This window comes from Miniopterus schreibersii (assembly GCF_964146895.1).
Source record: "Miniopterus schreibersii genome assembly, chromosome: 18".
Classification (NCBI taxonomy): Eukaryota; Metazoa; Chordata; class Mammalia; order Chiroptera; family Miniopteridae; genus Miniopterus; species Miniopterus schreibersii.
The window spans coordinates 29,687,113-29,713,685 of NC_138121.1; the positions used below are offsets into that span (position 1 = coordinate 29,687,113).

At 43.7% G+C, this 26,573-nt stretch overlaps 2 protein-coding genes across 2 annotated transcripts in view; both read left to right on the forward strand.

The window, feature by feature from the left end:
• The first annotated feature begins 1,373 nt into the window (after positions 1 to 1,373).
• Positions 1,374 to 8,547, forward strand: NUDT19 (nudix hydrolase 19). Its single transcript, XM_081119388.1, has 3 exons — positions 1,374 to 2,312; positions 6,408 to 6,615; positions 7,475 to 8,547. Exons 1-3 carry the CDS (start codon positions 1,467 to 1,469, stop codon positions 7,681 to 7,683), a joined length of 1,263 nt encoding a protein of 420 aa, XP_080975514.1. The 5' UTR covers positions 1,374 to 1,466; the 3' UTR covers positions 7,684 to 8,547.
• Positions 8,548 to 15,749: 7,202 nt separating this feature from the next.
• TDRD12 (tudor domain containing 12) overlaps positions 15,750 to 26,573 on the forward strand; it is a gene marked incomplete at its 3' end in the record, with an annotated part of 63,070 nt that continues 52,246 nt past the window's right edge. The window contains exons 1-4 of the mRNA XM_081119695.1: positions 15,750 to 15,803; positions 18,915 to 19,073; positions 22,340 to 22,476; positions 23,295 to 23,414. Of these exons, the coding sequence (XP_080975821.1) occupies positions 15,780 to 15,803; positions 18,915 to 19,073; positions 22,340 to 22,476; positions 23,295 to 23,414 (440 nt within the window). The 5' untranslated portion in view covers positions 15,750 to 15,779. The remainder of the gene's footprint in view (positions 15,804 to 18,914; positions 19,074 to 22,339; positions 22,477 to 23,294; positions 23,415 to 26,573) is intronic.

The following is a 26,573-nucleotide window of genomic DNA, read 5'->3' on the forward strand; positions in this document are numbered from 1 at the left end:
GACCTTTCACACTCTGGCTGTGCAGTGGGAAATCTATGATGTGGATTCTGGTTCATCTATCACTTGCTCATTGGTGGGGATCATGTGAGCCTGCAAAGCTGAGGCACCTGCCCCTTGGGTCCTCCCCAAAAAAGGAAACACGTACTAGTGTCATCCCAGGGTTTAAGGGAGAAAGTCCTAGTTCTCAGGTTTTGGTCAGGTAGATGTCACTGAGACAGGCTAGTAAGCCAGGACAAGCGGAATCAGGAAACTGAGACAGATAAACAGCAGTTTGCAGACATCTAGAAAATCTAGATGCCAAACAGTTTGTAGCGATCTAGTAAATCCTATCTTCCCTAAACCAGGGACACTTAAGAGTAAATGGTTTGTACTTCTCCTCCCCCAACCAGAGGGTAAGTAGCTTAAGTCACCCTACTCAGAGAGGCAGATACAGAAATCCAATTAGTGGTTTGGCAGGGGCTTGTGGTCACTTTATGCTTTGTAGGATGCCAAGTTCCTGCTTCTGTGATTGCTCATACCAAGATGGGAGTTTTGGACTCGGGTTGCCAGGGACCTTATTAACACACACCCATGTGGACTTTTGTCTCTTCTGTTACAGCTGGCAATGACATTTAGAACTTACTGAAATTTCATTGAATGAAACTGAGATTGTCTTGTTTGCTCATTGGGGATGAGGGACAATTAAATGCCCATTAGAGATGTCACCCACCCTACCTTCTTTTTCCGCTACAGAAAAAAAAAGAGAATAAATCTCATTTTGGATCCTCAGCATAAAACTGATGAATATTCTATTGAGATTCTCCCCTAACTGCCCAGCCTTTAAAAGCCCTCAAAATGAAGGTCCAGCGCCTGCTCTGCCTCCCAGGAGCACAGCCAGGTCCCCCTTCTTTCCCCACAGGCAGCATCTCTTAAATTCTAAGGGACCCAGGAGGCTTGCAACCAAGGCAGCAATAGGCAGTGGCACTTCTGCCAGGACAAACCCCCCTGAACCTCTCCCTAAGGTCCCCTTTTCTCTGACTTCTTAGTGAGCCAAAGCAGCCCAGCCTAGGCTCATTTCCTCAGCCCCTCCTTTTTTCATTGTCCCCAGCTTTAATAAACATCCTCTAAAATTCACCTGGACTCTCCTGTTGTGAAACTGAAAACTGCCCTGCACGAAGAGCCCAGACACTACCAGCTGGCCCTAGGCAGACCCGCTCAGGGCCAGGTAGGTCCCTTTTCCAGCAACATCACCAGGGCTGGGTTTGCATCGCAGTTTTCCTCCAGCAGGTGACGTGCGCCCATAAGCGTCCTGCTCTTGGCCCAGTGTCCCGAGTGTGGATTGGGAGGCTCTCGTTTAAGGTGGCTGTGACAGCCCTTGTCGCGTGAGAGTGGCCTGGCAGGGGACATGGGCACCGGGGGCGGTGCTTGCTCGCGCCGGTACCGCGCCCCTCCCACAGGAAGGAGCCTACAAAGGCCCAACGGCCGGGATGCCCAGAGCGCCCGGAGTTCCACCTAAGAAACGCGGGCCTCCGTCCTCAGGCCCGGAAGACCTGGGGGTTCACAGGGCCCGTGCGTTGGAGCGCCTGCCGCGCCAGAACCGGAGGCCAGAAACCATGACCGGCTTCCTGCGCGCGGGCTCAAGCCCCTGGCGGCAGGCGGCCAGTTTGGTGCTGGCGGCGGGCTGGACGCACCCCGGCTCCGCCGCCCCGTCGCTGCCCCCGCTGCCCGCCCAGGGCTTCCGGCTGCTGCTGCTGCAGCGCTCCTCGCAGCAGGGCTTCTTGCCGGGGGCGCACGTCTTCCCGGGCGGCGTGGTGGACGCGGCAGACCGCTCGGCCGACTGGCTGCGCCTCTTCGCGCCGCACCACGGGCCGCCGCGCTTCGGCCTGGGCCCCGCGCGCCGCTCGAGAACCACCTTCCCGGTGCTGCCCGCCGCGGGGCCCGCCGCCGGCGCGGCGCTGCCGGACGACGTGGCCTTCCGCATCTGCGCCATCCGCGAGACCTTCGAGGAGGCGGGCGTGCTGCTGCTGCGGCCCCGGGCCGCGCCCGCGCCTGCGCCCGCGCCCGCGCCCGCGCCCGCGCCGGGCCGCGCCCTTCCGCCGCCGCCCGACCTGGCCGCCTGGCGCGCCCGCGTCCGCCGCGAGCCGCAGCTCTTCCTGCGCCTGTGCGCGCACCTCGATTGCACCCCCGACATCTGGGCGCTGCACGACTGGAGCGTCTGGCTCACGCCGTTCACGCGGCGCGGAGGCCGCCGCTTCGACACGGCCTTCTTCCTGTGCTGCCTGCGCGACCCGCCGCCCGTCTGCCCGGACTTGAGCGAGGTGGTGGGCTACCAGGTAGGGCGTCCTCTCGGGACCCCGGCCTGCGGCCAGTACCCGTCCACAACCTCCGGGTCAGGGCCCGCAGCCCGTAAGTGACTGAGCGGCCCCCCAGCCCCGCGGACCAAAACCAGGGTTTTCCGCGGCTTCACGGCCCCAGGGCCTCGACTCTGTCGCCCCCGCGGGCGCCGCTGCGGGGATCCCAGGGGCGAGCAGACCACCTGTTAGGCTCCAGGCTCCCTCCTAAGCACTTGACGCACAGTAAGTCCTTTCACCTCCACAGCAGTCTAATTCTCTTTTCTCCGAGAGCATAATCTGTGTGATTTAAATCTTTTTAAATTCATTGAGACTTGGCCACATGTATGGTCTGTTCTGGTGGATTGTACCTTTTGCACCTAAAAAGAATATTCTGTGTTTGAGGGAGTGTTTGTAAAAATGGCAATTAGGTCAGATTCCTTGATAGTGTCTTTCGGGTCTTCCATATTTGCTCCACCGAGTACTGTGCTGAATGCTTAAAACTTCAGCGAATAGTTGTGGATTCGTCTTTTTTCAGTTCGATCAGGATTTGCTGTATGTATTTTAGAGCCCTTGTAGGGTGCTACGTAGACGTTTAGGACTGTTAGCTCTTGGTGGATGGACCCTTTGATTATTATGAATTCTCCTTCTTTACCCCTGGTAATATTCCACATTCTGACATCTGAAGTTTATCTGGTAAAATATAGCCACTCTGCCTTTCATTTGATTAGCAATTGCATAGTAGCATAGTATATCTCTTTACATCCTTTACTTGTAACCTATCTGTGTCTTTAAAGTGTGTTTCTCTCTCTTTTTTTATTTCTCACCCAAGAACATTTTCATTGCTTTTTAGAGAGAGAGGAAGGCAAAGAGAGAGAAAGAGAGAAACATTCATGTGAGAGATGTGAGAGAAAAACATCAATTGGTTGCCTCCTGCATGTGCCCCAACTAGGGCCAGGAATTGAACCTCCAACCTAGGTATGTGAGAATCGAACCCATGATCCTTTGGTGTAGTAGGGGATGACAACTGAGCCACCGGCCAGGGCTCTTTTTTTTATTTAATATGTTTTTATTGATTTTTGAGAGAGAGGAAGGGAGAGGGAGAGAGGGAAAACCACTGTGAGGGAGAAGCATGGATCCGTTGCCTCCTGTTCGTACCCTGACGGGGGATTGAACCCGCACCCTGGGTGTGTGCTCTGACCAGGAATCAAATCCATGACCTTTTTTGGTGCATGGGAGTATGCTCAACCGACTGAGCCACACTGGCCAGGTCCAATATGACAATTCCAGTCTTTTAATTGGCGTACTTAGATCATTTCTATTTAATATAGTTATCATTAAGGTTAGATTCAAGTCTGCTATTTTCTGGGACTCTAGTTACATGTATGTTGGACTACTTGAAAATGTCTCATTGGTCACTCATAACTTGTTCATTTTTTTCAATCTTTTTTTCTCTTCATGCTTTATTTTGAATAGATTCTATTGCTGTTTTCAAATTCTCTGTTTTTTTATGTAGTACCTAATCTGTAAATACCATCCAGTGTGTTTTTTATTTCAGATACTTTTCAACTCTAGAAATTTCATTTAGTTCCTTTAAAATATATTCGATTTCTCTCATCATGTTCATATTTTCCTTTACATCTCATACTTGTACAATGGCTTAAGGTCCTTTTTTGTTAATTTCATCATCTCCGTTTCTGATGACAGATTTTCCCTCTAGTTATGGGTCATATTTTCCTGTTTTGTGGTGGGTCTTGGAATTTTTGATTGGATGTTGGACATTGTGATTTTCAGTTGGATTTTGTTATATTCCTTTAAGGATTGTTAGAGTTTTCATGGCAGGAAGTTAAGCTATGGAAAATGAACTTGATCCTTTTGAGGTTTGTTTTTAAAGCGGTTTTAGGGTAGGTCTATAGTAGTCTTATTCTAGGGCTAATAGCTGCACTTCTAATATGTGACCCTTTTGGGGTCTGCTAAACATCCCTTCTATTCAGTGAGGCCTTTCCACTGGGGTTGGAGGGAATTTGAAATATTTTTGGCCCTAGGTGAGCCCAGTTGTTGTCAGTCTTAAAGCTCTTAGGTATTGTTTTTTCTTAGGAATTGTCTTCCAGTGTCATGTGGTTTCACTTTATGCATTTGTAGATAAGTATTTAGTGAAGACTCGAGGGCACTCTGTACAGTACATATTTCTGGAGGTCTACCTTGTGTGGATCCCTCTTCTCAGGTGCATTGCCTTCCAGATTCTCGCCTATTATGGGTCTTCTCAAACCCTGGTCTTTGTCTCCTCAAGTCAGTGAGAATCATACACTCTGATTAGGTGTTCCCTTCTTGTGCTGTAGTCTGGGGATTACCTTTAGGAAGGAAACCTTGGCAACTCTTGGAACTCTACTGAGTTCACCTCATTTATTTTTCTTTTCTCACATACTACAATTCTGTATTTTCCAGTGTTCAAAATGGTGGTTTTATAGATTTTGTCCACTTACCTATTTTTTACATTATGTTGGGGGAAGGTAATATAGCACTTATGCCTGCAAGGGGAGGTTCCAATAAATAATTCTTAATGTGCTCTAGTCTAGTAGTTCTCAATAGGGGATTTGCCTATCCCACACCCAGGTACATTTGGCAATGTCTGGAGTCATTTTTGGTTGTCACAACTCAGGGACTTCTGCTGGCTTCTACTGGGTAGAGCCTAGGTATGCTGTTAAACAACCTTCAGTGCACAGGACAGCCTCCCACAACAAAGAATTATCTGGTCTAAAGTATCAATAGACCAGTGGAAACAGAATTGAATTTAGAGCCGGTCCCTACTCTCCACCCCAAGTTTGAAGCCCAGATTTTCTAGATAGAATAGCTGCCCAGGCCTCTTTATCTGTAAAATGACAGTATGCAGAGTTGATCTAAGGACTGGAAATGGTTTACATAAAGTATTTGAGCAGTGCTTTACTAGAAACAGTAACTAATATAAGGTAAGTTCTTTTAACCTATGGTCTGGACTAACCTGAACAGGTTGAATTAAGTGGGTTGATGCCTATTGTTTAACCCTTCATCTTGGTAATTGTCACTGAACTCACATAGAACTGATAAAGTAGAATACTTTGTAAATAACTTAAAGATTGGGTGGTCCTTTGAGGCCCAAGCTTTGTTTACAAAATGCAGCCAATTTAAGAATAATCTGGGCTACTTGTTAAACATAGATTTCTGGGCCCTATAGACTGAAGATTTAACAAGTTTCTTAGGGGATGTTTAAGCACATACAAGCTTGTAAACCTTTGGCCCATAGTTATCCAAGGCAGAAATCAATTTTAGCTCCCTGGGTTTGGGCATGGGAATCAGTTTTCCCCAGTGTAAGTGGGTATTTTGTAAACCAGTTAAAAAAGACCTTTTGGGGTTATTCTATATTCACTGAATCAGCTTTTTTAAAAATCCAAATGTATATGGAAGAAAGCTTGAGAAGGGAGGGTAAGTCACAGCACGGAGGCCACTTAAGTTAAATGGGCAAACACTGGCTGGTTGATGCCATGATATTATTACATTCTGGGGTTGTAGACTGAGTTATGCTCTTGACCTTCCTCAAAGCTCCTACTGCTCCTCTTTACCCCATTATAACATGTACACAGCATGCTACAGTTTGGTTATGGAAGGCTCCATAGGGCCTGAGAGAGCTTTTCTTGTCCACTACCACCACATCCTCAGGGCCTAGCCAAGGCACCTATTTATGGGAGGAACAAATGGGCACTAAGTTCTCAAGTCGGCTGCCATGAGTTTACACTTCAGAGTCTTTGCGCTTTGGGGAATGACCAGAACTACTTCGCCTTCTCAGTATCTCCTGTCCTTTATGCTGAATGACTCTCAACTCTTGGTGATCTATCCTGGTTTATTTACTAGTTCTCAGGGTCAGTATCCCAATAATCAACGTCTGAAGGAGATCAACCTAGCTTTCTTCATCAAACCTTTTCATGTTGTCCCAGGAATCTAGCAAGGCACACTAATGACTTAACTTTATATCTTCAATTAGATCTTAGGTACTGATCTAACCATCTCAAATCTTGTATTATCTATGGAATAAACCTTAGGAAACCCTACCTTTGTCTTCCACAGTGGTCATCTCCGTTAGAGGCAACTGAAAGTTTCATATCAAAAGAAATTTGGTTGGCACCCCCACAGTTCTATGAAATAAGAAGACTCGAAAACTTTGCCTCTCTCTCTGACTTGCACAAATTTTGTTTGGATCATGTATTAGAAGGGGTGGAAAGATGGATGCCGATCACGTTATTAACTGCTGATGGGCTCATCTCGCTTTTACCAGGTAAATCAGTGAAGCATCAATGTATTCCCATTTCATTCACTGGGCTATATGGCAGTATTGCCCAACACAGAGGCACGGTTTACAGTCTGTTTTACTACAGTGGCATTATTGTAATAAGATCAAAGTCATATTCATAATGTTTATTATAACCAGAAGTTCTAAGTTACTTTATATATACACGTACACATTTATGTAAATATATTCCCAAGACATTGACAGGGTGCTTTCATATTATTTTACTTTTTTACATTTTAATTTTGAATTATGAGAACTTGTAAATTGTCAGCTTATTTGAATTAGGGAGTTTGCTGGTGGTCAGTTGTTGTTGGGCACGTATAAGATGGAGGTTTTGTGGCAGTTTAGCGTGGGGCTTTATGACCAGTCTCACTTATGGCTACATGTCTCAGTTCTCACAATAGTGATAATATTTGTTACTCACTCTATAGTGGGAGAATTTAGCAATTTTGATGTATAAATGATAATTTATGTAATTTAATCTTAAAATTATTAGAGCAGTCCACATTGAAACACCAAAAATATATGGACAAGGCCAATGTTTTCACTAGGATAAAAAGAGCCATGAACTATGTAAAAGTTATAATTTATGATGAAAAAAATACCAGTCATAAGTATTCATGTGCCCAAAGAAAATTCTTGGCTGGGGAATGGGAAGCTAGGGAATATGGGTATTAAAAACACAAGAAAGAAACTGAGGTAAGCTCATAAAATTAGGGTTATTTAACAACTATCTCAGTTCTAAGCACATAAAATAGATTTTTAAAAGCTGATTTATATGTCACTAATATATTGGAATGTTCTATCAAATAACACTTTGTGGAATTAAAATGTTATTTTTCAGGAGATGAGCTGTACTTAGAAGATTCAAAGTTCTTAGAAAATATTTTGTCCACTGAAAAAAAGACTGAAGAAATCATGAAGGAAGGCAAGAAATTTCACCGAGTGGTGATGTATAATAGTGGCCGTATTTATGGTATCCACGTGACTGTTCAGCCCAAGTATAAACATGTTTATCCTAAGACCTATGTAGTAAGTAAGAGCCATTTGTAGTGTATTGCTTATTTGTAAGCTGGTCTACTTGAACTTGTCCTAATAAATAATGAGGGATAATAAGACTTGCTTGGAACTTGAACTTTGTGCCTGTAAGAGTTATAGTACAGTCTTTCTTATTTGAAGTGTATTGTGGAGTTCTCTTGCTTATTTTAAACCTTACAGTGTCACATAAGTATGAAGTATTCATGATCTTTTTACTGAAATGAAAAAAAAAAAATTCACAATGATTTCCATTTCTGTATTATAGTTTTATTATCAAAAGTTTAAATAAACTGTTGTACTGTCATTTTCTTTTAAATGTCCAGTGTATTAGCATTTTCCTTGATGTGCTTAGGAGATTGATCCCTGGATTCCTTAGACTTTCTGCTGAACTTAATTTAAGGGTGTCTGATTACATGATAACAAGACACTTACAACCTTTGAGTGACAATGTCATTATTTTTTTAAGTCTTTAGCTTGATGATTAATGTACAATTCTTTTGAAAACCAAATGGTATTAGTTATTTATTAGGTTTACCAAATTGGAAATCTATCTTAGTTAATATTTTAAAGAAATATGAAGCCATATCAAAAGCTGTAAATTTTAACTCTGGAGTGCTAGTTAATGAAACAAAGAGGTTAGAGGGATGTAGAATTATTCATCATTTAATGGTATTTAGTAGTGATGTTTATTTTCATTATTTTTAACATGGGTAAGTTTTTCACCTCTTAAGGGGAATAATATTGATTAAAGATGAGAAATGGTTAAGACACCAATTGTATTTAAGATCTTTGACTGTATTATGCATCATAAAATGGATTTCTTTTTTCATGAAATATCTTATTTTTTCTACTTACAAAATAGAGGTATTGATGAATTAAGTTGATGCGTATTATTTAATCCTGATTAGAGGAATATATTTAGATCAGTGGTTCTCAACCAAGGACACTTTTGCCTTTCAGGAGACGTTTGGCAATGTCTGAAAACATTTTTGGTTGTCACAACTGAGAGTGAGATGCTACTCCCATCTAGTGGAAAGAGGACAGGGATGCAGTTAAATATCCCACAACAGGACAGTTGCCCACTGCAAAGAATTATCTGGCCAAGGTTGAGAAACTGATCTAGAATAAAACCTATTTTCTTCAGTAAATGATCCAAGGTGTAAATTTTGATGACCATGGACACTGTTAGCATTCCATCTGCTTCTGAATCTATAAAAGTTCTTACTGACTTTTGGCCTTGGGTATGATATTCTTTTATTCTTACACAAAATGGAATGTTATATAGCTGGAAGAGACCTCAGTGAACACAAGTTTTGCTGATGACAAAACTGAGAAACAGGCTCACATAGCTAGTGCCACAGCCAAGAGTAGAACCTGATTCATTGTCAAGCAAGTGACATCTGTTGCCTGTCACCAAAAGCAGATAGCTGAACATTTTCTCCCACTGCATCTTGGTAGTATAGTCGCCAAGGAAACTGCAAAACAGCCAAGCCTCAAATGGAACAACGCTGTATACTCATGGAGAAGAGGCAGAGTGAGATCAGCTCTAGTAGTGCACATTGGTTCCCCTATGGCCGGCAGGTCCCCTCCCTACAGCCAACACAAGACAATTGGCATACAGGTAGCTCTCTTGTGCTGCAGTAGAAGGACCTCATCTCTTCCCCATGGGACAGGCATAATAGTGGCATTGACCAGGTGCCATATGATGCACACACTTAAGCAGAAGAGCAAAGGAAACTGGAGTCTGAAACAGGAAAAGATTTACACACAAGGCATCTAGTCTACCACAGGCTATGACGACTCTTATCTTTTGGTAAGGAAAAGTGTTTCAGGCCCAAGGCTCATTCTTATGAGGCTGAGGGAAGGTCAAAAGACAGCATGCAAGGCACTGGCTTTCCCAACACTCCTAGCCCTGTGCCCTTCCCTGGAGCTCGATGGCTCAGTGGTGATTTTAGGAGATGTAGTGAGAAAGTACAGTGGTACCTCGGTTTTTTAATGTAATCTGTTCTAGAAGACCGAGTTCTAAAATGTTCGAAAACCAAGGTATCACCAGCCAACAGCTAGGACTCAGGATCTTGCATCCAGCAGAAGCTGTGTGGCATGTTCGACCTCCGAGGCGTGTTCGAAAACCAAAGCATTTACATCCAGGTTTATGGTGTTCATAAACCGAAATGTTTGTCAATGGAGATTTTGGAAAACCGAGGTACCACTGTAGTATGACTGGTTTTTCTTCATAAAGATCTATTTTGTTTGTTTGTTTTGAATCTGAATGAACCTGTCTCCTTCCAAGAATTCCTTTAGGGAGACTGCCACATGACTTCCTACCTGTGGTGCTATCCTGACCCCCTCACCCCAAAATAGGGCTGCCCACATGAGCTGAAAAAATTGTTCTTTAGAACCCAGATTGCCAGTGTTTGTAGCATTTATCATGTGGTCTCCCGGACCTCATACATTTAAGCTACGTCAACCTCAGAAACAGAAGCAGAAAGCGATTCTTGTCCCTCTTCCTCCTAGTCACCTTCCTGCCCAAGCTGGTGTCCCTACTCCATACCATCTTGTCCAGGGCAGAGCCAGGAAAACCTGTTTTCTATGATACTGGACAATGTTTTGAAACTGCAGTTACAAACTCAGGAATAAATACTAAGTTGGTATACGTTTTCATTGCTTTCATTTTCTCGGACAATTTAGAATGCCATTTAACCTAACGTGCACATCTCTGGGATGTGGGAGGAAACTGGAGTGCCTAGAGAAAACCCACCCAGACATGGGAACACATGCAAACTCCACAGACAGTCGCCCTGGCTGGGCTTCAGTTTATTTTTTTTATCGATGTTATAGCGAGATCACGTTGAATGCAATGACATTTGAGAACCTGCTGTACTAGAAATCCTACTCAGAGCAATCTGTCAAGGAAAAAAAGTAAAAGGAATCAGAATTGGAAAGGAAGAGGTAAAATGGTCTCTATTTGCAGATGATGTGATTTTATATAGAAAACCCTAAAGACTTCACCCCAAAACTGTTATATCTGAACCATGAATTCAGTAAAATTGCAGGATACAAGATCAACATAATAAAAATCATTAATGTGCCCTGGCTGGGTAACTCAGTTGATTAGTGTCATCTCCATACACCAAAGTTGCAAGTTTGATCCCCAGTCAGGGCCCATACAAGAATCAACCAATGAATGCATAAATAAGTGGAACAACAAATCCACAAATCCATGTTTCTCTCTCCCCCCCCCTCTAAAATCAATAGATAAAAATTAAATCAGTAATGTTACTATACACTAACAGTGGTTTATCTGAAAAAGAAATAAGACAATTCCCTTCCAAATAGCAGTAAAACAGCCTTGGCTGGTGTGGCTCGGTTGAGCGTCATCCCTTGCACCGAAGGGTCCCCGGTTCAATTCCTGGTCAGGTCACAAGCACAGGTTGCAGGTTTGGTCCCTGATTGGGGTGTGTGTGGGAGGCAACCAATTGAAACACCTCTCTTACATTGATGTTTCTCTCTTCCTCTCCCTTCCTCTCTAAAAAACAAAAGCATTTTTTAAAAAAAGGAAAAAAATAAAATAGCATCAAAAACAATGAAATTCTTAGGAATAAATTTAACCAAGGAAGTGAAAGATCTCTATGCTGAAAACTTTTAGACACTGACAGAGGAAATTGAAGAAGACACAAACAAATGAAAAGATATCTCATGTTCATGGATTGGAAGCATTAATATTGTTAAAATGTCCACACTACCCAAAACCATCTGTTCGTTTAATCCCTATCAAGATTTCAATGGTGCCCGGGTGGGCGTGGCTCAGCAGTTGAGCATCGACCTAGGATCCAGGAGATCGGGGTTTGATTCCCGGTCAGGGCACATGCCTGGGTTGAGGGCTTGATCCCCAGTCGGGGGTGTGCAGGAGGCAGCCGATCAATGACTCATCATTGATGTTTCTCTCTCTCTCTTCCTCTCCTTTCTTCTCTCTGAAATCAATAAAGATATATTTAAAAAAAAAAAAATTTCAATGGTTTCGCCTGGCTGGGCGTGGCTCAGCGGTTGAGGATCCACCTAGGATCCAGGAGATCAAGGTTTGATTCCCGGTCAGGGCACATGCCTGGGTTGCAGGCTAGGCCGCCGATCAATTACTCTCTCATCACTGATGTTTCTATCCCTCTCTCTCTCTCTGAAATCAATAAAGGTATATTAAAAATAGAGTCTTCTTTCATTGAATAACACAACATTGAACTATGAAAAGTACATTAGAAACAGGATAATCTAACAGATGTACAGTATTAGGGGGAAACATGAACAAGGCTTTCTCTGATGGACAGACCAAGTCCATAAAACATAAGTGAGGTGTCTGGAAAAAGCACTGGGCAGGCACCAGGCTTCTACCTTTGGGTTGAATGTATAATCGCAATACCCACTCCTTCTTAAGTAATGCAAAATGTCTAAGAAATAAAAAAGTTCTTAAAAATCAGCTGACAAACGATTAAGCTAGCTTTGGGGTCAAACTTGTTTTAAATTCTTTCTTTTTGTAAAAATGATGAGAATACTTTAAAACTGGGGAAGTATAGACTGCCTTTTAGAATTGATGACTATAGCCTGGATGGTGTGGCTCAGTGGTTGAGCTTTGACCCATGAACCAGGAGGTCACTGTTCTATTCCTGGTCGGGGCACACGCCCGGGTTTCAAGCTTGATCCCCGGTAGGGGGCGTGGAGGAGGCAGCCGATTGATGATTTTCTCTCATTGATGTTTCTCTCTCCACTTTCCCTTCCTCTCCGTGAAATTAATAAAAACATTAGAATTGATGACTCCAAGGGAAGATGATTTGAACTACATTTGGGCAAGGAGAGAATCTGGGAAGGGAAAGAGGAAAAACATCCTCCTGGGCCCATTTTAGAGAATTATTCCGGTTCTGGAAAATTTACCAGCTTTCTCTACTCCTCCACCCCCCACTCCCCACCCCACCCATGACCACAGTGACAGGAGAGGTGAATCTGAGCAGACTGGAGGTTCTGGTTTCCAGACTCCCCAGACTCCCTTTCTCCTTTTTCTTGGGGGCTTGAAAGGTACTTTGGGGTACTTAGGGGTACCCAAAAAAGAACAGATTACTCTTTACCCAGGCCCTTTGCAGAACCAGAATATTATTCCTGTGATGAGAAATACTTTAACTTCTTAACACCTAACATCACCCCATGCTGCCGGCAAGAGACAGCCCACTCATGATAGCTTTTGGTTGCCTGCTGTGCCATGATCTAGCCATATTTGCGACTGACCAGTTTAAACCTTCTTGCATTACTGGAATAAGTGTTACAACCCACTTGGCCATGGCTTAATGGTTGACTTTTATCTGTCCTGGGTTTTACTTAGTAGCATTTTATTTGGGATTTCAGCACCTATATTGATAAATGAAATTAACCTGTAGCTCTTTGTGTTATCTTTGTCAGGTTTTACTACTAGGATTTAACTGCCTTATAAAAATGCATTGATAATTTTTTTTTTTTTAAATTGATTTCTGAGGGAGGAAGGGAGAGGGAGATAGAGACAGAAACATCACTGATGAAGAGAATCATCAATCAGCTGACTCTTGCATGCCTGGGATTGAGCCAGAAACCTGGGCATGTGCCCTGATGGGTTTGGAATCAAGACGTGATCTCCTGGTTCATGGGTTGGTTGATGAACAACCACTGAGCTACTCCAGCTGGGCTGCATTGATAATCTTTTAATTTTTTTATGCTGTGGAGTTTTTTTTATTGAGGTATAATTGACATATAACATTAATTTCAGGTGTACAACATAATGACTCAATATTTGTGTGTATATATATACATATATATAGTTGTTAATCATCCGAGGATATTTTTTCCACTGATTTTTAGAGAGAGTGGAAGGGGAGGGGGAGAGAGAGAGAGAAACGTCTATGTGAAAGAAACACAGCAATTGTTAGCCTCCTGAACCCACCCCAACTTGGGCTGGGGATCGAACCTGCAACCCAGGTACATGCCCTTGATTGGGAATCAAACCCGCTACCCACTGGTATGTGGGCTGACACTCTAACCACTGAGCAAAAACAGCCAGGGCAATATTTGTATATATTTCAAAACAGTCACCACAAAAATCCAATTAACATCCATCGCCATACATGGTTACAATTTTTTTTTGTCATGAGAACTTTGAAGATCTACTTTCTTAGCAACTTTCAAATATGGAATACAGTATTAACTATAGTCACAATGCTGTACATTACCTCCCCATGACTTATTTCAGAGTGACTTCTTTAAAATGCTTCCCACTACTTGTTGGGGCTGGGGGACTGGTTACAGGAACAGATACTGACCCCCTTCAGACTTACGGGATGACTAGGTGGCTGGAGCTCCAGGGTAGTGAGCCCCCATTTCAACAGTCTTTACTCTTCATCCCAGCGTGATGTATATATATCTCCAGTTTCTGTGATCCATGTTGTGGAAAAGTTTGGGGAGTATCATATTGTAGCATGCGTTCTAGTCGAAAGAAAAAACACGTTGACCCCACACTAAGAGCTGGGAGAAGATGTTTTCTGCATGTCTTTGGCGCTTGGGAACTGTCTCTGGAGCCGCCCATTTAAATCAGATCTGGTGGTTAACCATTTTTTGCTGACAAGGTCTGCGGCTTTCAGGTGAGTTGCCCTGCCAGGTGACTGGAGCCAGGCCTGGTTAGCCTAATTCAGCCTCAGGTGAACTTCACTTTGCAGCTGCTCTCTTCCTGAGTAGAAGTCAGCATCTCCCTCTCCTTTCCAACTCTCCTGCCCCAAACTGCACAAAGGTGATGCTTGCTTGACCTTGTGAACTCAGGCTTACTTTTCAAATTGCATGCTTATGTGAGCATTCTGTTTCCCAAACATATAACTCCACAACTGGCGTGCAATCTGTTGCCTTCTTGCTGGTTCCAGCACGAGGGCTTAAGAAATTGTTTTTTTCCACAATTGAAATATTAAATAATTCATCTGCAAAATGACTTAGGCCCACCATCCTTTTTAGCCGTGGTTCCTTTGACATTTAAGAAACATTCTTGCACTTTTTTTCTTGTTTGTTGGCTTGTTACTGAGGTCGTACTAACAGCTAACCCTCCCTGAGTGCTTCTTGGGTGTCCTGTTTCATATAGTGTGACCTCATCTAATTTGAGACCGACTCTCTGAGTCCCAGTTTTTAGGTGAGAAAACAGGCTTCCGTGTTCAAAGTCTGGAGAACTCTGTGCTGCCTTAATAATAGCAAAGAATATACGTCCGGGGAAGAACCCGGCTCACGAGGCTGTAGTTTGTGATCCGTGGTGGTGACAAGAATGCCCCTGACCAAGACTTGGGGTACCCTACCGGCTGAGGACCAAGTGGGACGAAAATCCAAAATCTGGACGGAGTGCCTTTCCAGAAGGAGGGAGGGTGGGGTGGGGGGACGTTGACTGGAGGACCTGGAGGACCAGGCATCAGTGACTAGTCGGGAGGCTCCTTCATCCCCAGGAAGGGCGGTGAAGGATAGCGAACTGGGAGTCGGCGGGTAGGGCCCCCTGGATGTCCACCAGGAACTAAGTCGGTCCGCAGGCGGCCTGGCTGCCCCTCCGGATGAGACCGTGACCCCTGGGGCTCCCAAGACTCCTTGAACCACGTGACGCCTGACCCCGCCCGCTTGGCGCTTCTGCGTCGAAGCTCCTCCCCCTGCGTCCCGCCACGCCGCGCTCCGTCCCGCCCCCGGCGCATGCGCTGGGCACCGACCGTTGTGCGTGCCGTTGACGCACCACGTGGTTTCTGGAAGCCTCGAGGCGGGAGCCGGCGGGAGTCCGGCGCCAGGGGCTTGGTGCGGGAGCCCCAAGCGCGCCGGCGGCGGCGTCCGAGTTGGAGGAAGGAGCGTGTCGCCTGTGGTGGGTGGTGGGCGGGGGCTGCGGGGGCCGAAGACTGGGGGGGGGGCGAACTGGGGAAGAGGCGCAGCCTCCACGGCGGGGGGCGGAGGCCAGGGCTACACGAGACTCCTCTTTCGTCCCCAAAGTTTACTCCGAGTGACCAGCGACGCGAGACCTGGAAAGGGGCGCGGCTGTGACGGTGCCTATGTCCCGGGGCGAGCCCGCGGGCGGACAGCAAGGAGCAGGGAAGATGCTCGAGGTTCTGGTGCTGAAGGTGAGCGAGCGCGAAGGCCGGGGCCGGCCCGTCGACGCACCCCAGCCCTCCTGGTGCAGGCCCGCCTGGCTGGGGACGCCGGTCTTTGGCCGCGGGTATGGGGGCCGGATAAGATCCCGGACTCTCTAATTTAAGCAGAACAGCCGACATTTTAGCACAGCGGTGTCCTATGCACTACTTGGGACATAACATAAAAAGTTTTTTGTTTCGCCGAAATTCAGATTTAACTGGGTGGCCTGTATTTACTAACCCCAGAACCTTAGGCGGGGGAACGGACTGTTCTCCCACGCACCCCGCCCGGGTCCGCGCTCGTCGAGGGCTCCTGCGCGCCCCAGGTCGGTGGATACGGGGACCCTGACCTGTTCTCCTCGACATGGGACCTCTCCAGGCGGTCATTACCCCAGTTGGACATGGGCGAGGTGACCTGTACCTCCCTTACCCCCAACCTCTCACCAGCGTTTGGTCTCCATTCGTGGGGACTCCTGCCTCCTCCAGCCTTGAGACTCTGGCGGCCACTCCCTGCCCTCGCGGGTCGTGGCGGGGGCCTCTCCCCGTGTGAGGCCCGCTGGGTGGGGCGGACAGCTGCAGTTTCTCATTTTTTGATTCAGGTGAGTGTTCCTTGGTTAGGCATGAGATTTGAGAAGGCGTGCTGTGTTCACCACGTTACTTGGAGGAAGGCGTTTACAAACCATAGCGAAGGGTTGGGTTTTGGTTACTGGGACAAAGGAAATATAAATAAATTGTTTAAAAAATATTTCAGTGGGCAGATGAGAGGGCCATAGCAAATGATGTGATTGTTGAAAAACCAAACTTTCCGTTCCGATTTTATGTCGCGTTATTTTTATGAATTGAGATTCACAAACGTTTGAAGTAGCTGACTCTTACAGAGGAATTGTCTGAGACTTCTAGCGATTTCAGATCCATCTTGCAAACTCCTATCTACCATCAGTCCCAAGTAGACTGGCCAATTTTTCCTCAGAAAGATAGGGCTCTTCCAGGGGTACAGATCCTGGTATGTGCCAGTCCATCAGGGCAGAACTCTGGCAGGAGGAGCTAGACTTTCACTGCCTTGAGCTTGGGAACCCCTCTCTTTTAATTGGATTCAGGAACCCTTTTATCTAACCCCCTCAGCTTTGGTCTGCCCCCACTTCCTGCTCTTACCTTGCTCACACTAAGCAAACTTTCCCAGCTGGGAATCGAGCCTGCAACCCGGGCATGTGCCCTGACTGGGAATTGAGCCTTGATCTCATGGATCATAGGTTTGATGATCAACCGCTGAGCCATGCTGGTCAGGCGATGGGTGAAATTCTTAAAGCTTCAGGCTGTGACCTCACTAATGTGGCAAAAAACTTTTGCTGTCTTCAGTACTGTCAATGAAATAAATAACATTTCGAGAGCAGTTTTCCTGCTAGAGCTGCTTGCCAGTTTGCTGTTTCGCCCAGGCGGCCATGTTGAGATTGAAGCGGTAGCTGTCCCAAGGACCTCTCATAAGAGCGTGACTATAAGTGGGCCCACTGTTTTTTAGTTTGGAATTTTCATAATGTTTTAAGATTAACATTTTAATTTTTACAGTTGATGTTGGAAAGTATAAGTTTGACGAAAATATCTGAAGTTAATTATGGAACGATCACGTACTAAAGCTAATTGAACATGAATTGAAGGTTACATGAATTCAGTTAATGTAATAAATTACACTTTACACACATATTACTGAATGTAGGAACAGAGACGCCAGGTGTTAGACCAGTGAAGTCAGACCAGACCTTGGTTCAGCAACCTCAGTACTTGAATTCTGGTTAAGAAAGAATTCAGAGCCAAGACTCAAACTATAAGGAAATTTATTTAGAAAGTCACAGAGGTAGAAGAAGTGAGCTGTACAAGAAGTGGGCACAGGGAACAAGTTACAGAGACAAAAGAAGGGCCCTTGGAGCTTAGGAGAAAGAGAGGCAAGGAAAACGTGCCTGGGAGAAGGGGTTGGGGAAAGGCATGGTGTGCTCCATAGAGAGCAGTGCTCATTCCTCCATCTTGAGGGTATTTATCTGGAGATCTCAGGAGGATACCAATAGAATGTTCATCAGCTTTCCAGGTGTGTCCTTTCAGGGTCATGTTCTCTCCTGATTGGTTGCCGCCAGGGCAGGAGTTCATTAGTCAGTGCAGCTGCTCCTGAGGCCAGACATGACATCGCTTGCCTGGTTTTGCTGCTGTTCTGGGCCTGGATCTGAAACAACTGAGGCCTAGATGTGTTTGATATGGGTGAGAACCTCATTGTCCTGGGGGCTTAATGCTTAAGGGCTATTTCTCCAGCCCCCTTGTTCCTGCCCCCTTTAAGGGGATCTAACCTGCAAGACTAGCAGCATGCCAGGGGAGGAAAGGTTGGAGGAGGGTCCGAATCACAGGACCAGCGATATTAAAGGTTACTGGTTCTAAATCGTATTACCAGCAATATGCTACAGGGAGGAAAGGTTACCCTGGGTTGAGGTCCTGCTTTTCATTTTATATTTGTACTTTTAAAATGAAAATCTTAGTTTCTAAGACAACAAGATACATTCAGAGAAGTTGACTTTCATCCCTGCACTTTTTATCCCATTCCTGGCTTCCCCTGTAGGAGATAATTTGTATATGATTGGTTTATCTGCCATCATTTCTTTTAATATGAGCAGAATATATATTTTCTCTCTTATGAAAGATACAGGATACTAAAAACATTGTTTAGAACCTTGCTTTTGTATTTTATTATGGATATTTAAAAAATACTGGAACTCAAGAACATTGATTTCTGCTTTTTGAATTACAACACATAATTAAGAATTGCATATTATTAGTGACATGTTTTAGGATTTTATCTTCGTGTCTTTTATCTTTTTTTCCAGCTTTATTGAAAGGAAACTAACATATAGCATTGTGTAATTTTAAGGTGTACAACATGATGATTTGATATACATACATACTGAAGTTCTTTTATCTTTGGTCTGACCATTTAAGACGGGTGCTTATTAAGAATTTGTTAGATCACTTAAATTAGAAACAGTCGTTGTGATTCTAAGGTTTATTATTTTAAGGTTCTACTTTAAAATCATGCATTGTTCTGTTTGTCTTTAAAAATTTTTATAGGTTGAAGATCCAAGTTGTTTCTGGGTTATTATAAAAGGATGTAGTCCCTTTTTAGATCATGAAGTTGACTATCAAAAACTAAACAGAGCCATGAATGACTTCTATAATAGCATGCGTCAGGACATAGAAATAAAACCTTTAATGTTGGAAGAAGGGCAGGTATGTATCTAAATGTGCTTTCAGCACCATGTCTTGAAATACTACTCAAAATGTAGAATATTTTTGCAGCTAAGATGATAAAAGCTTTTGGAGTATTCTAGTTGCTTGTAATCATTGCCTTGTGTTAAGTTCTTCTGGTTGCACAAGATTTAGACTAACCATGGAACGTGGCAGTTGTTGTATAAGGTTCACGTGGGGCAACAGGAGATGGATTGTCATGTAAATTCAGACATTGGTGTCTTCCTTCTGGGGCTGGGGACCAGAGGGGTTGTTATTCTAGATCCATCACAAGTGTCCACACCTCAGCAAAGAGGGCATGGGGTTGTCAGTATAGGCCTGATGGCTCCCTTGTGATTTGCTCATGACTTTGGCCAGTTGGTGCCCCTTTATTTTCCTTACCCGAAATTATTGCACCTCTTTCCTTTCTTTCAGCCTCAACTCCCAGTTCTATTGTCTGATTCTGTCTACAGATCAGTTATTTCTCAGGAAAGTTTGAATTTTTCTAATAGCAAGATAGGAAAAGATTGATAAACTATGAGAAAAATTAGAAGTAATTTTAATTCCTTTCCCTCTCAGAAATTATCCTTAATAACATTAATTTTTCCCCATACCATGGTCTTGTTTAAGAAATGAAACCAGATCAATTGTCCTTTTAAAATACTCTACATTAAAAAAAAATAACACTCCACATTATAGATAGCCTGATTGCTTTCTGGTGGTGGTGGTGGTGGTGGTGGTGGTGGTGGTGAACTTTCCCTCTGTCCCCTGTATTTTCTGTGGTCTGATAATTAAATGTAAAGCTTTGATTAGATTTAGGGTCCTTCCCCCCTCAGCCCCCAAGAATGATTGGTATTGTGAGCTTCATTTTGAATTGAATTGGGTGATAATACCACTTTTGGTGATGCTAAGATTGACCAGTGGATTTAAGTGGTGACAGCCAAGCCTTCCCTGTGGGTGGTGCGATCAGCTTTTCCTGGCATGGTTGTATCATCCAGTGACCACCACTGCCCAAATCAGTGCTTTCTGGTTACAAACTGATTGTTTTCACATTCCTTCTGTGTTCATGAGCTGGAGTTCTTCTGCAAAGAATTTCCCTCATCTATTAGGATTGTTTGGCTACTCTGACATAATACAGTTTATCCTGGAAAGCTAGAAAAATTGCTTGATTCTTTCTCTTACCAATTTTCAGCATAGTTGTCTACATTGGTGTCCACAGGGTGTTTTTTTTCCTTCTGTTTATTTAAAAAAATTTTTTTTTAATCCTCATCCAAGGATATTTTTTCCATTGCTTTTTTTTTTTTAAATCTTTATTGACTTCAGAGAGAGGAAGAGAGAGAGAGAGAAACATCATGATGAGAGATCATTGATCGGCTGCCTCCTGCACGCCCCCCCGCTGGGAATCGAGCCTGCAACCTGGGCATGTGCCCTGACTGGGAATTGAACCCCAATCTCCTGGATTATAGGCCAGTGCTCAACGGCTGAGCCATGCTGGCTGGGCTCCATTGCTTTTTAGAGAGAGTGGAATAGAGGGGGGGTGGAGGAGGGAGGAAGAAACAAATATTAATATGAGAGAGACACATCGATTGGTTTCCTCCTGAAGGATTCCTGACTGGGAATCGAACCCAAATCCCAAGTACGTGCCCTTGACCGGGAAATGAACCTGAGACCCTTTGGTGCTTGGGCAGATGCTCTAACCAGTGAGCACACCTGCCACGGCTCCTTTTTATTTTTTAAGTACTTTATTGAACTCATGGCTTTTAATACATTCATCAGTTATAATCATGGTTCTTGATGCTTAACTAATCCCATTTTTGGCTATTGGAAATGCTAGTGTACCAACGTTTCAAAGTTAACTGGCTGTGTGAATAATTAACTATTCGTACCATTCCTACAAGTTACTTTGACTTAAGAATGAAAAAGAAATAATCTCCATCCTTTGGCAGAATATGTCTTGAATTATTTGAGTTTTGAATTATGTGAGGAATCAAGAACCTATTCCTTGCAGAGTTGCTGCACTATATTTTCTGACTTCAGTTCCCAAGGGCAGGATTCTCCGTTGGCCCACTTCTTCCTTGTTGGGCATAGCTTTCCCTACTGGACCGCTTTATAAGCCTGTGGTCAACATACATTTGATTTGCCTGTCTGTGGATTGCCGTTGAGTCGCCTGTGGCTTAGCAGTCCTGTGGGACAGTCAGGATGCTGAGGCCTCTCAATTCAGCAGGGTAGTTTTCCTAAAATGAGGCTGCAGGCATTTAAAAAAATTTTTTTAATTATTATTTTTTTATAATTTTCACCCAAGGAGTGAGGATATTTTTTCCGTTGCTTTTCAGAGAGAGTGGAAGGTAGAGAGAGAGAGAAGAGACTTCGATGTAAGAGGGACACATTCACTGATTGCTTCCCGCATGCAACCCCACTGGGGCCAGTGCCTGGATCCTGGAACCGAGGTACATGCCCTGGGCCAGAATCAAACCTGGGACCCTTCAGTCCACGGCCCGATGCTCTAACCACTGAGCCAAACCAGCTAGGGCTATATTACTATTTTTTTAATCCTTACCTTACATTATTTTTAAAATTGATTTTTAGTCATGGGGGTGGGGGGAGAGAGAGAGAGAGAGAAACAAACAATGATGTGAGGGAAACATCAGTCCATTTCCTCCCTTATACACCATGAATGGGGATAGAACCTGCATCTTTTGGTGTATGGGACAGCCCTCCAACCAACTGCCACCTGGCCAGGGCTGCAGGCAGTTACTTATTCAGTCACTCAGCAGGTAGTTTCTAAAGACTTAGTACAGGCCAAACACTGTTCTAGGTGCTGAGAATATGGCAGTAAACAAAACACAAAAATCCACATCATGGAGCCTGACGTACAGTTGTGTCAGTAAACAAGTGTCAAGGTAGTAAAAGCCACGGGAGGAGAGTAGGGAAGATGACCTGGGTTGAGGTTTCATATTGGTTTGGTGCATAATTGGCAATCATTTGTAAACTTGGATTTAAGAAGCTTTTCTTTAAGTTGTCTTTAGTTAAGTAGTCAAAAGGATTGCAGTAAGAAAAAGAATGAAATAGAATTCAGGTGTCCTGTGTTCTTATTTACTGAAGTTCTTTCACCGACAAGCAGTGTTTAGCTTGGGCAGGTCCAGCCTCCTTGAACCTCTTGCCTCCTTTGAAAGGTGAGATGGAGGCTGAGATGATTTTGAGAGTACCTTTCAGTTCTCCCATTATATGGCTAGAGATGTTAACTCTGAAGTTTTCTTTTCATTTTGTAGGTTTGTGTGGTTTTTTGTCAGGAACTCAGGTGCTGGTGCAGGGCTGTTATTAAGTCAATTGTGTGTTCAGCAGACCATTACCTGGCAGAATGTTTCCTTGTGGATTTTGCCAGGTACATTCCAGTGAAATCGAAAAAGTACGTATGAATATTTTTTTTGCCTTATGATCTTTAAGGAGACAAATGTCAGTTTTAAAGGAGAGTGTCAGTTTTCAAAGTAAGGGGGAAGAGGTTGTAAGCTGGAGGGTTTTTTTTAGCTTCAAGAAGGGAAGCCTTCTTGAAGACTTCAGGTTCCAGTTCTCCATGACAGTAAGTGTAGGAGCAAGTAGTTAGAATGAAGACTCAGCAGGCAGCTCTAGCCCTCCTCCCACCTTCCTTCCTGGAAAGGACAGGTGCTCTGCATCTCCTAGGTGCTTCTGGCCAGAATTAACCCTCACTGATTCCAGGACCACGTGGCTTTTTTAAAATATATGTTTTTATTGATTTTAGAAAGGGGGAGGGAAAGGGATAGAGAGCTAGAAACATCAATCAGTTGCTTCCCCCACCACAGGCCCCCTACTGGGAATCGAGCCTGCAACCCGGGCCTGTGCCCTGACCAGGAATTGATCTGGTGACCTGTTGGTTCATCAGTGCTCAACCACTGAGCAACACCAGCTGGGCCCGTGCCATGAAATTTTAACATAAAAGTTATACTGAGTATCTGTGTATATACTATATGTATATCTGTGCTTTATACATAAAATGAGTGAGATTCCCCCCATCCAAGAACCAATTTTTGCCACCTTGGGCAAATGTCTCCAAGTATTTCTTGCTGTTGGTGGCTATATTAGAAACAGAAAGAATTGGTTTTTGTGTTTTGTTTTTATGTTGTGTATTAATTATATTGGTATACTTTAAAGAGATGCTACATATATAATTTTCTTTATAATGGAACTGTTTCTGTTTCACTGTTAAAGCATCCGAGTTGCAGTAGAAACTTTTATGCAGCTTCCCTACAGAGCGAAAAAATTCAGACTATACTGCACAAAACCTGTTACATTGCACATTGACTTCTGTGAAGACAGTGCTAAAATTGTGTAAGTACAGCTTCTGACATGCTGACTCATTAGTACAGGTCTTAATTGCATATATGATGTATATATGAAATTAATTCCTCTTGAGATATGCTGAGTGATCTCACAGGTCTCTTTTTCCTTCAGGAGATGTTTTCTGAGTCGGTGTGTGTCAAACCTGATCATGAGCAGAATTTCCTGGGCAGCCCCATCTACAGAGGCTGCAGTTGGGAGGGTTTAGAGTAGGGCCTGAACTCTGTGCTTTTTGGCTTTTTTTTAAACTATAAAGAGTAACAATATGTAGGATCATGGAGCATTAAAAAAAAAAAATCCATTGCATTCTTTTCCAGCCCCACTTCCCCTTCCTTGGAGGCCTCTGTGACCTGTTTAGGCTCTGAAATTCCAGACCTTTTTCAGTGCTTTTTACACATTCATATACATGGAACTTTTAATGAAAATTCAAACATACTGTCTTATTTGCAAATTTAACTTTAATGTATGTTGAAGCTCTTTATACTCCTGCTTTCAGTCTTTTTCATGGGTGAACGTAATGGCATACTTGCTGTTTTGATAGCCATACATTCCTCTTTTGATAGCCAACTGGATTGTTTCCAAAACCATTTTGCACTGTACATTTCCATCAGAATATAGATACGTCCATATAAAACACATAGATTTAGAGAGGTATGCGTGTGTGTACACGCGCGTGCGCGTGCCCCATCTTTGTTTTTCCCCCCTAGTATTTGGCCCCATTTAGCCAGGGCTTGTGTAGGACAAGTGCCTGCATTGGGCAGTACTGTGTTGGAGGTGTGGCTGTGGTCTTTGCTGTCTTGAATGAGCACTACCTGAAGTCCTAGGGGCAGCTCCATCCTCCCACCTGGGACTCTTCCCCTCTCCTTCTAGGACTGGGGCATTGTGGGAAGAAAAGCTACAGAAATAGCACAATTCTGATTCAACTTGCTTTACTTGCCCATCCTGGTGATGCTGCATTGTGTTATCTGAACTTGGAAGCTGCCCCTCTTGTGTATGCTTTTGTGGAATCTCAGGAGACCCTCCCATCCCCATTCCTCCAAATCCCATCAACTACAGTTCTTTTGAGATGGTGAATGCATCACTCTTATGGCTGACCTCAAACATGCCCTAAGAAGATACCAAGCCAGCTTGTCTCTGCTGAGGCCATTGCACTCTTCCAGGCTGCTCAGCATCTCCTGCCTCCTCCCCTGTCCCTCTTTCAGATCAGCCAGCTGCTTACCCTCTTGGGGTGACTTGGGTGCCCGCCTGTCCACGCCAGGGACTCCCTCAGAGGCAGGCTGCTTCCCCGTCTGCATTTAAAAAAATATATATATCTTTATTGATTTCAGAGAGAGGAAAGGAGAGGGAGAGGGAGAGATAGAAACATCGATGAGAGAGTCATTGATCGAGCCCACAACCCGGGCATGTGCCCTGACTGTGAATCGAACCCTGATCACCTGGATCCTAGGTCAACGCTCAATCGCTGAGCCACGCCCGACCGGGCTCCCCCTCTGCATTGTCCCTTTCCGAGCAGGGCTCCTTGGGGACGTTCCCAACCTTGGACACACCCAGCCTAGGATACCCTCAGTGTAGGTGAAGGGCTTTAAGTAAGTGATCTTACTGGGTTTTGATCACCTTCTTTGACATGTGCCCTTTATCTAGAATGTATCTCAATATGCATATTATAGTTTTTATAGCTTTTATCAAACTTCCCTTCAAAAGGACTAGCAATTTATAGTTCTATAATCGAGGTATAGAAAGTACTGCTTTCCCCACATAGCATTGAATATCATTAGGTTTTTTCAGTTTTGCTTGATTGCTGGGTGAAAATGGCATTTTGTTTTCATTTGTATTTTCCTGACTTGTAAAGTTGGGTATCTATGATATAGTTATTCTGTGTGTAGTGTGTGTGAGAGAGACAGACATGCAGACACACGCATTCATTGATTGATTCATATGTGAGAGAGACTGATTTGCCAGTTCATTGTCTAGATTGATTTTTCTCTTGGGCCTTTTTCTTATTAGGATTCTACTAGCCAGGTTTTTTTTGTGTATGTTTTTTTTTTAATTTTTAAATTTTTTTAAAGCTTATTAGGTAATTTTACAAGGTTGTAGAACTACTGTCTATTTAAAAAAATTATTTTATTTTTTGTTTTAATTTTTATTTTAGAAAGGGAGCCTTGGGGATAGGGTCAGGGGGTTAGCCTGGGACAAGATGCTGCTGCCCATTGCTCCCTGGTTGCAAGCCTTGTGGGGTCCCTTAGAGTTTAGGAGATGCATCCCTGTGTGGGAAGAAGAGTAGGAAGGGAATGGCATGGGCATGCTCCTGGGAGGGAGAGCACACCTAGAACCACTGTCCTTTATTTTTTTGCCTTCTTTTAGAAACCCTTTGTAATTATTTTGAAGTAATATGCTTAATATCTTTCTAGTAAAATTAAGAATAACTAGTATTTTAGTCCAGGCACTGGACTCTGTGCTTATGTACATGACCTCATTTGATCTTTAAAACAACCCTTGGAGGATGGTCGTGGCATCTCTGGTAAATAAAACCAGTGGAGAAACAAAACATTTCACTCTAACCTTATTTTATATTTGTCCCTTGCTTCCAAATATTGGCTTCTCTTGATCTTCCTCTGCCTATAGCTTTTCCTGCAATTTTCTTTTTTAAAAGTCATTTTTTATTTTCAGTTACAGTTGACATGCATTATTATATTAGTTTCAGGTACACACTCCAGTGATTAGACATTATATAACTTACTATTCTGTAACAACCAATTCGTACTTCTTAATCACTTCACCTTTTTCACCCATCCCCCCAAGTCCCCTCCCATCTGGCAAACATCAAAAATGGTCTCTATATCTATGAATTTGTTTCTGTTCTGTTTGTTCATTTTTGTTTTTTAGATTCAATTGTTGATAGACATGTATTTATTGGTATTTTATTTTTCAAATTTTTAATCTTTTTCTTAAAACCCTTTAACATTTCATACAATACTGGTGTGATGGTGATGATCTTACTGAGCTTTTTATTGTCTATTAAGTTCTGTGTTTCATTCGATTCTAAATGATAGCTTTGCTGGGTAGAGTAATCTTGGTTGTAGGTCCGTGCTTTTGATCAGTTTGGTTATTTCTTGCCAGTCCATCTGGGCTGCAAAGTTTCTGTTGAGAAGT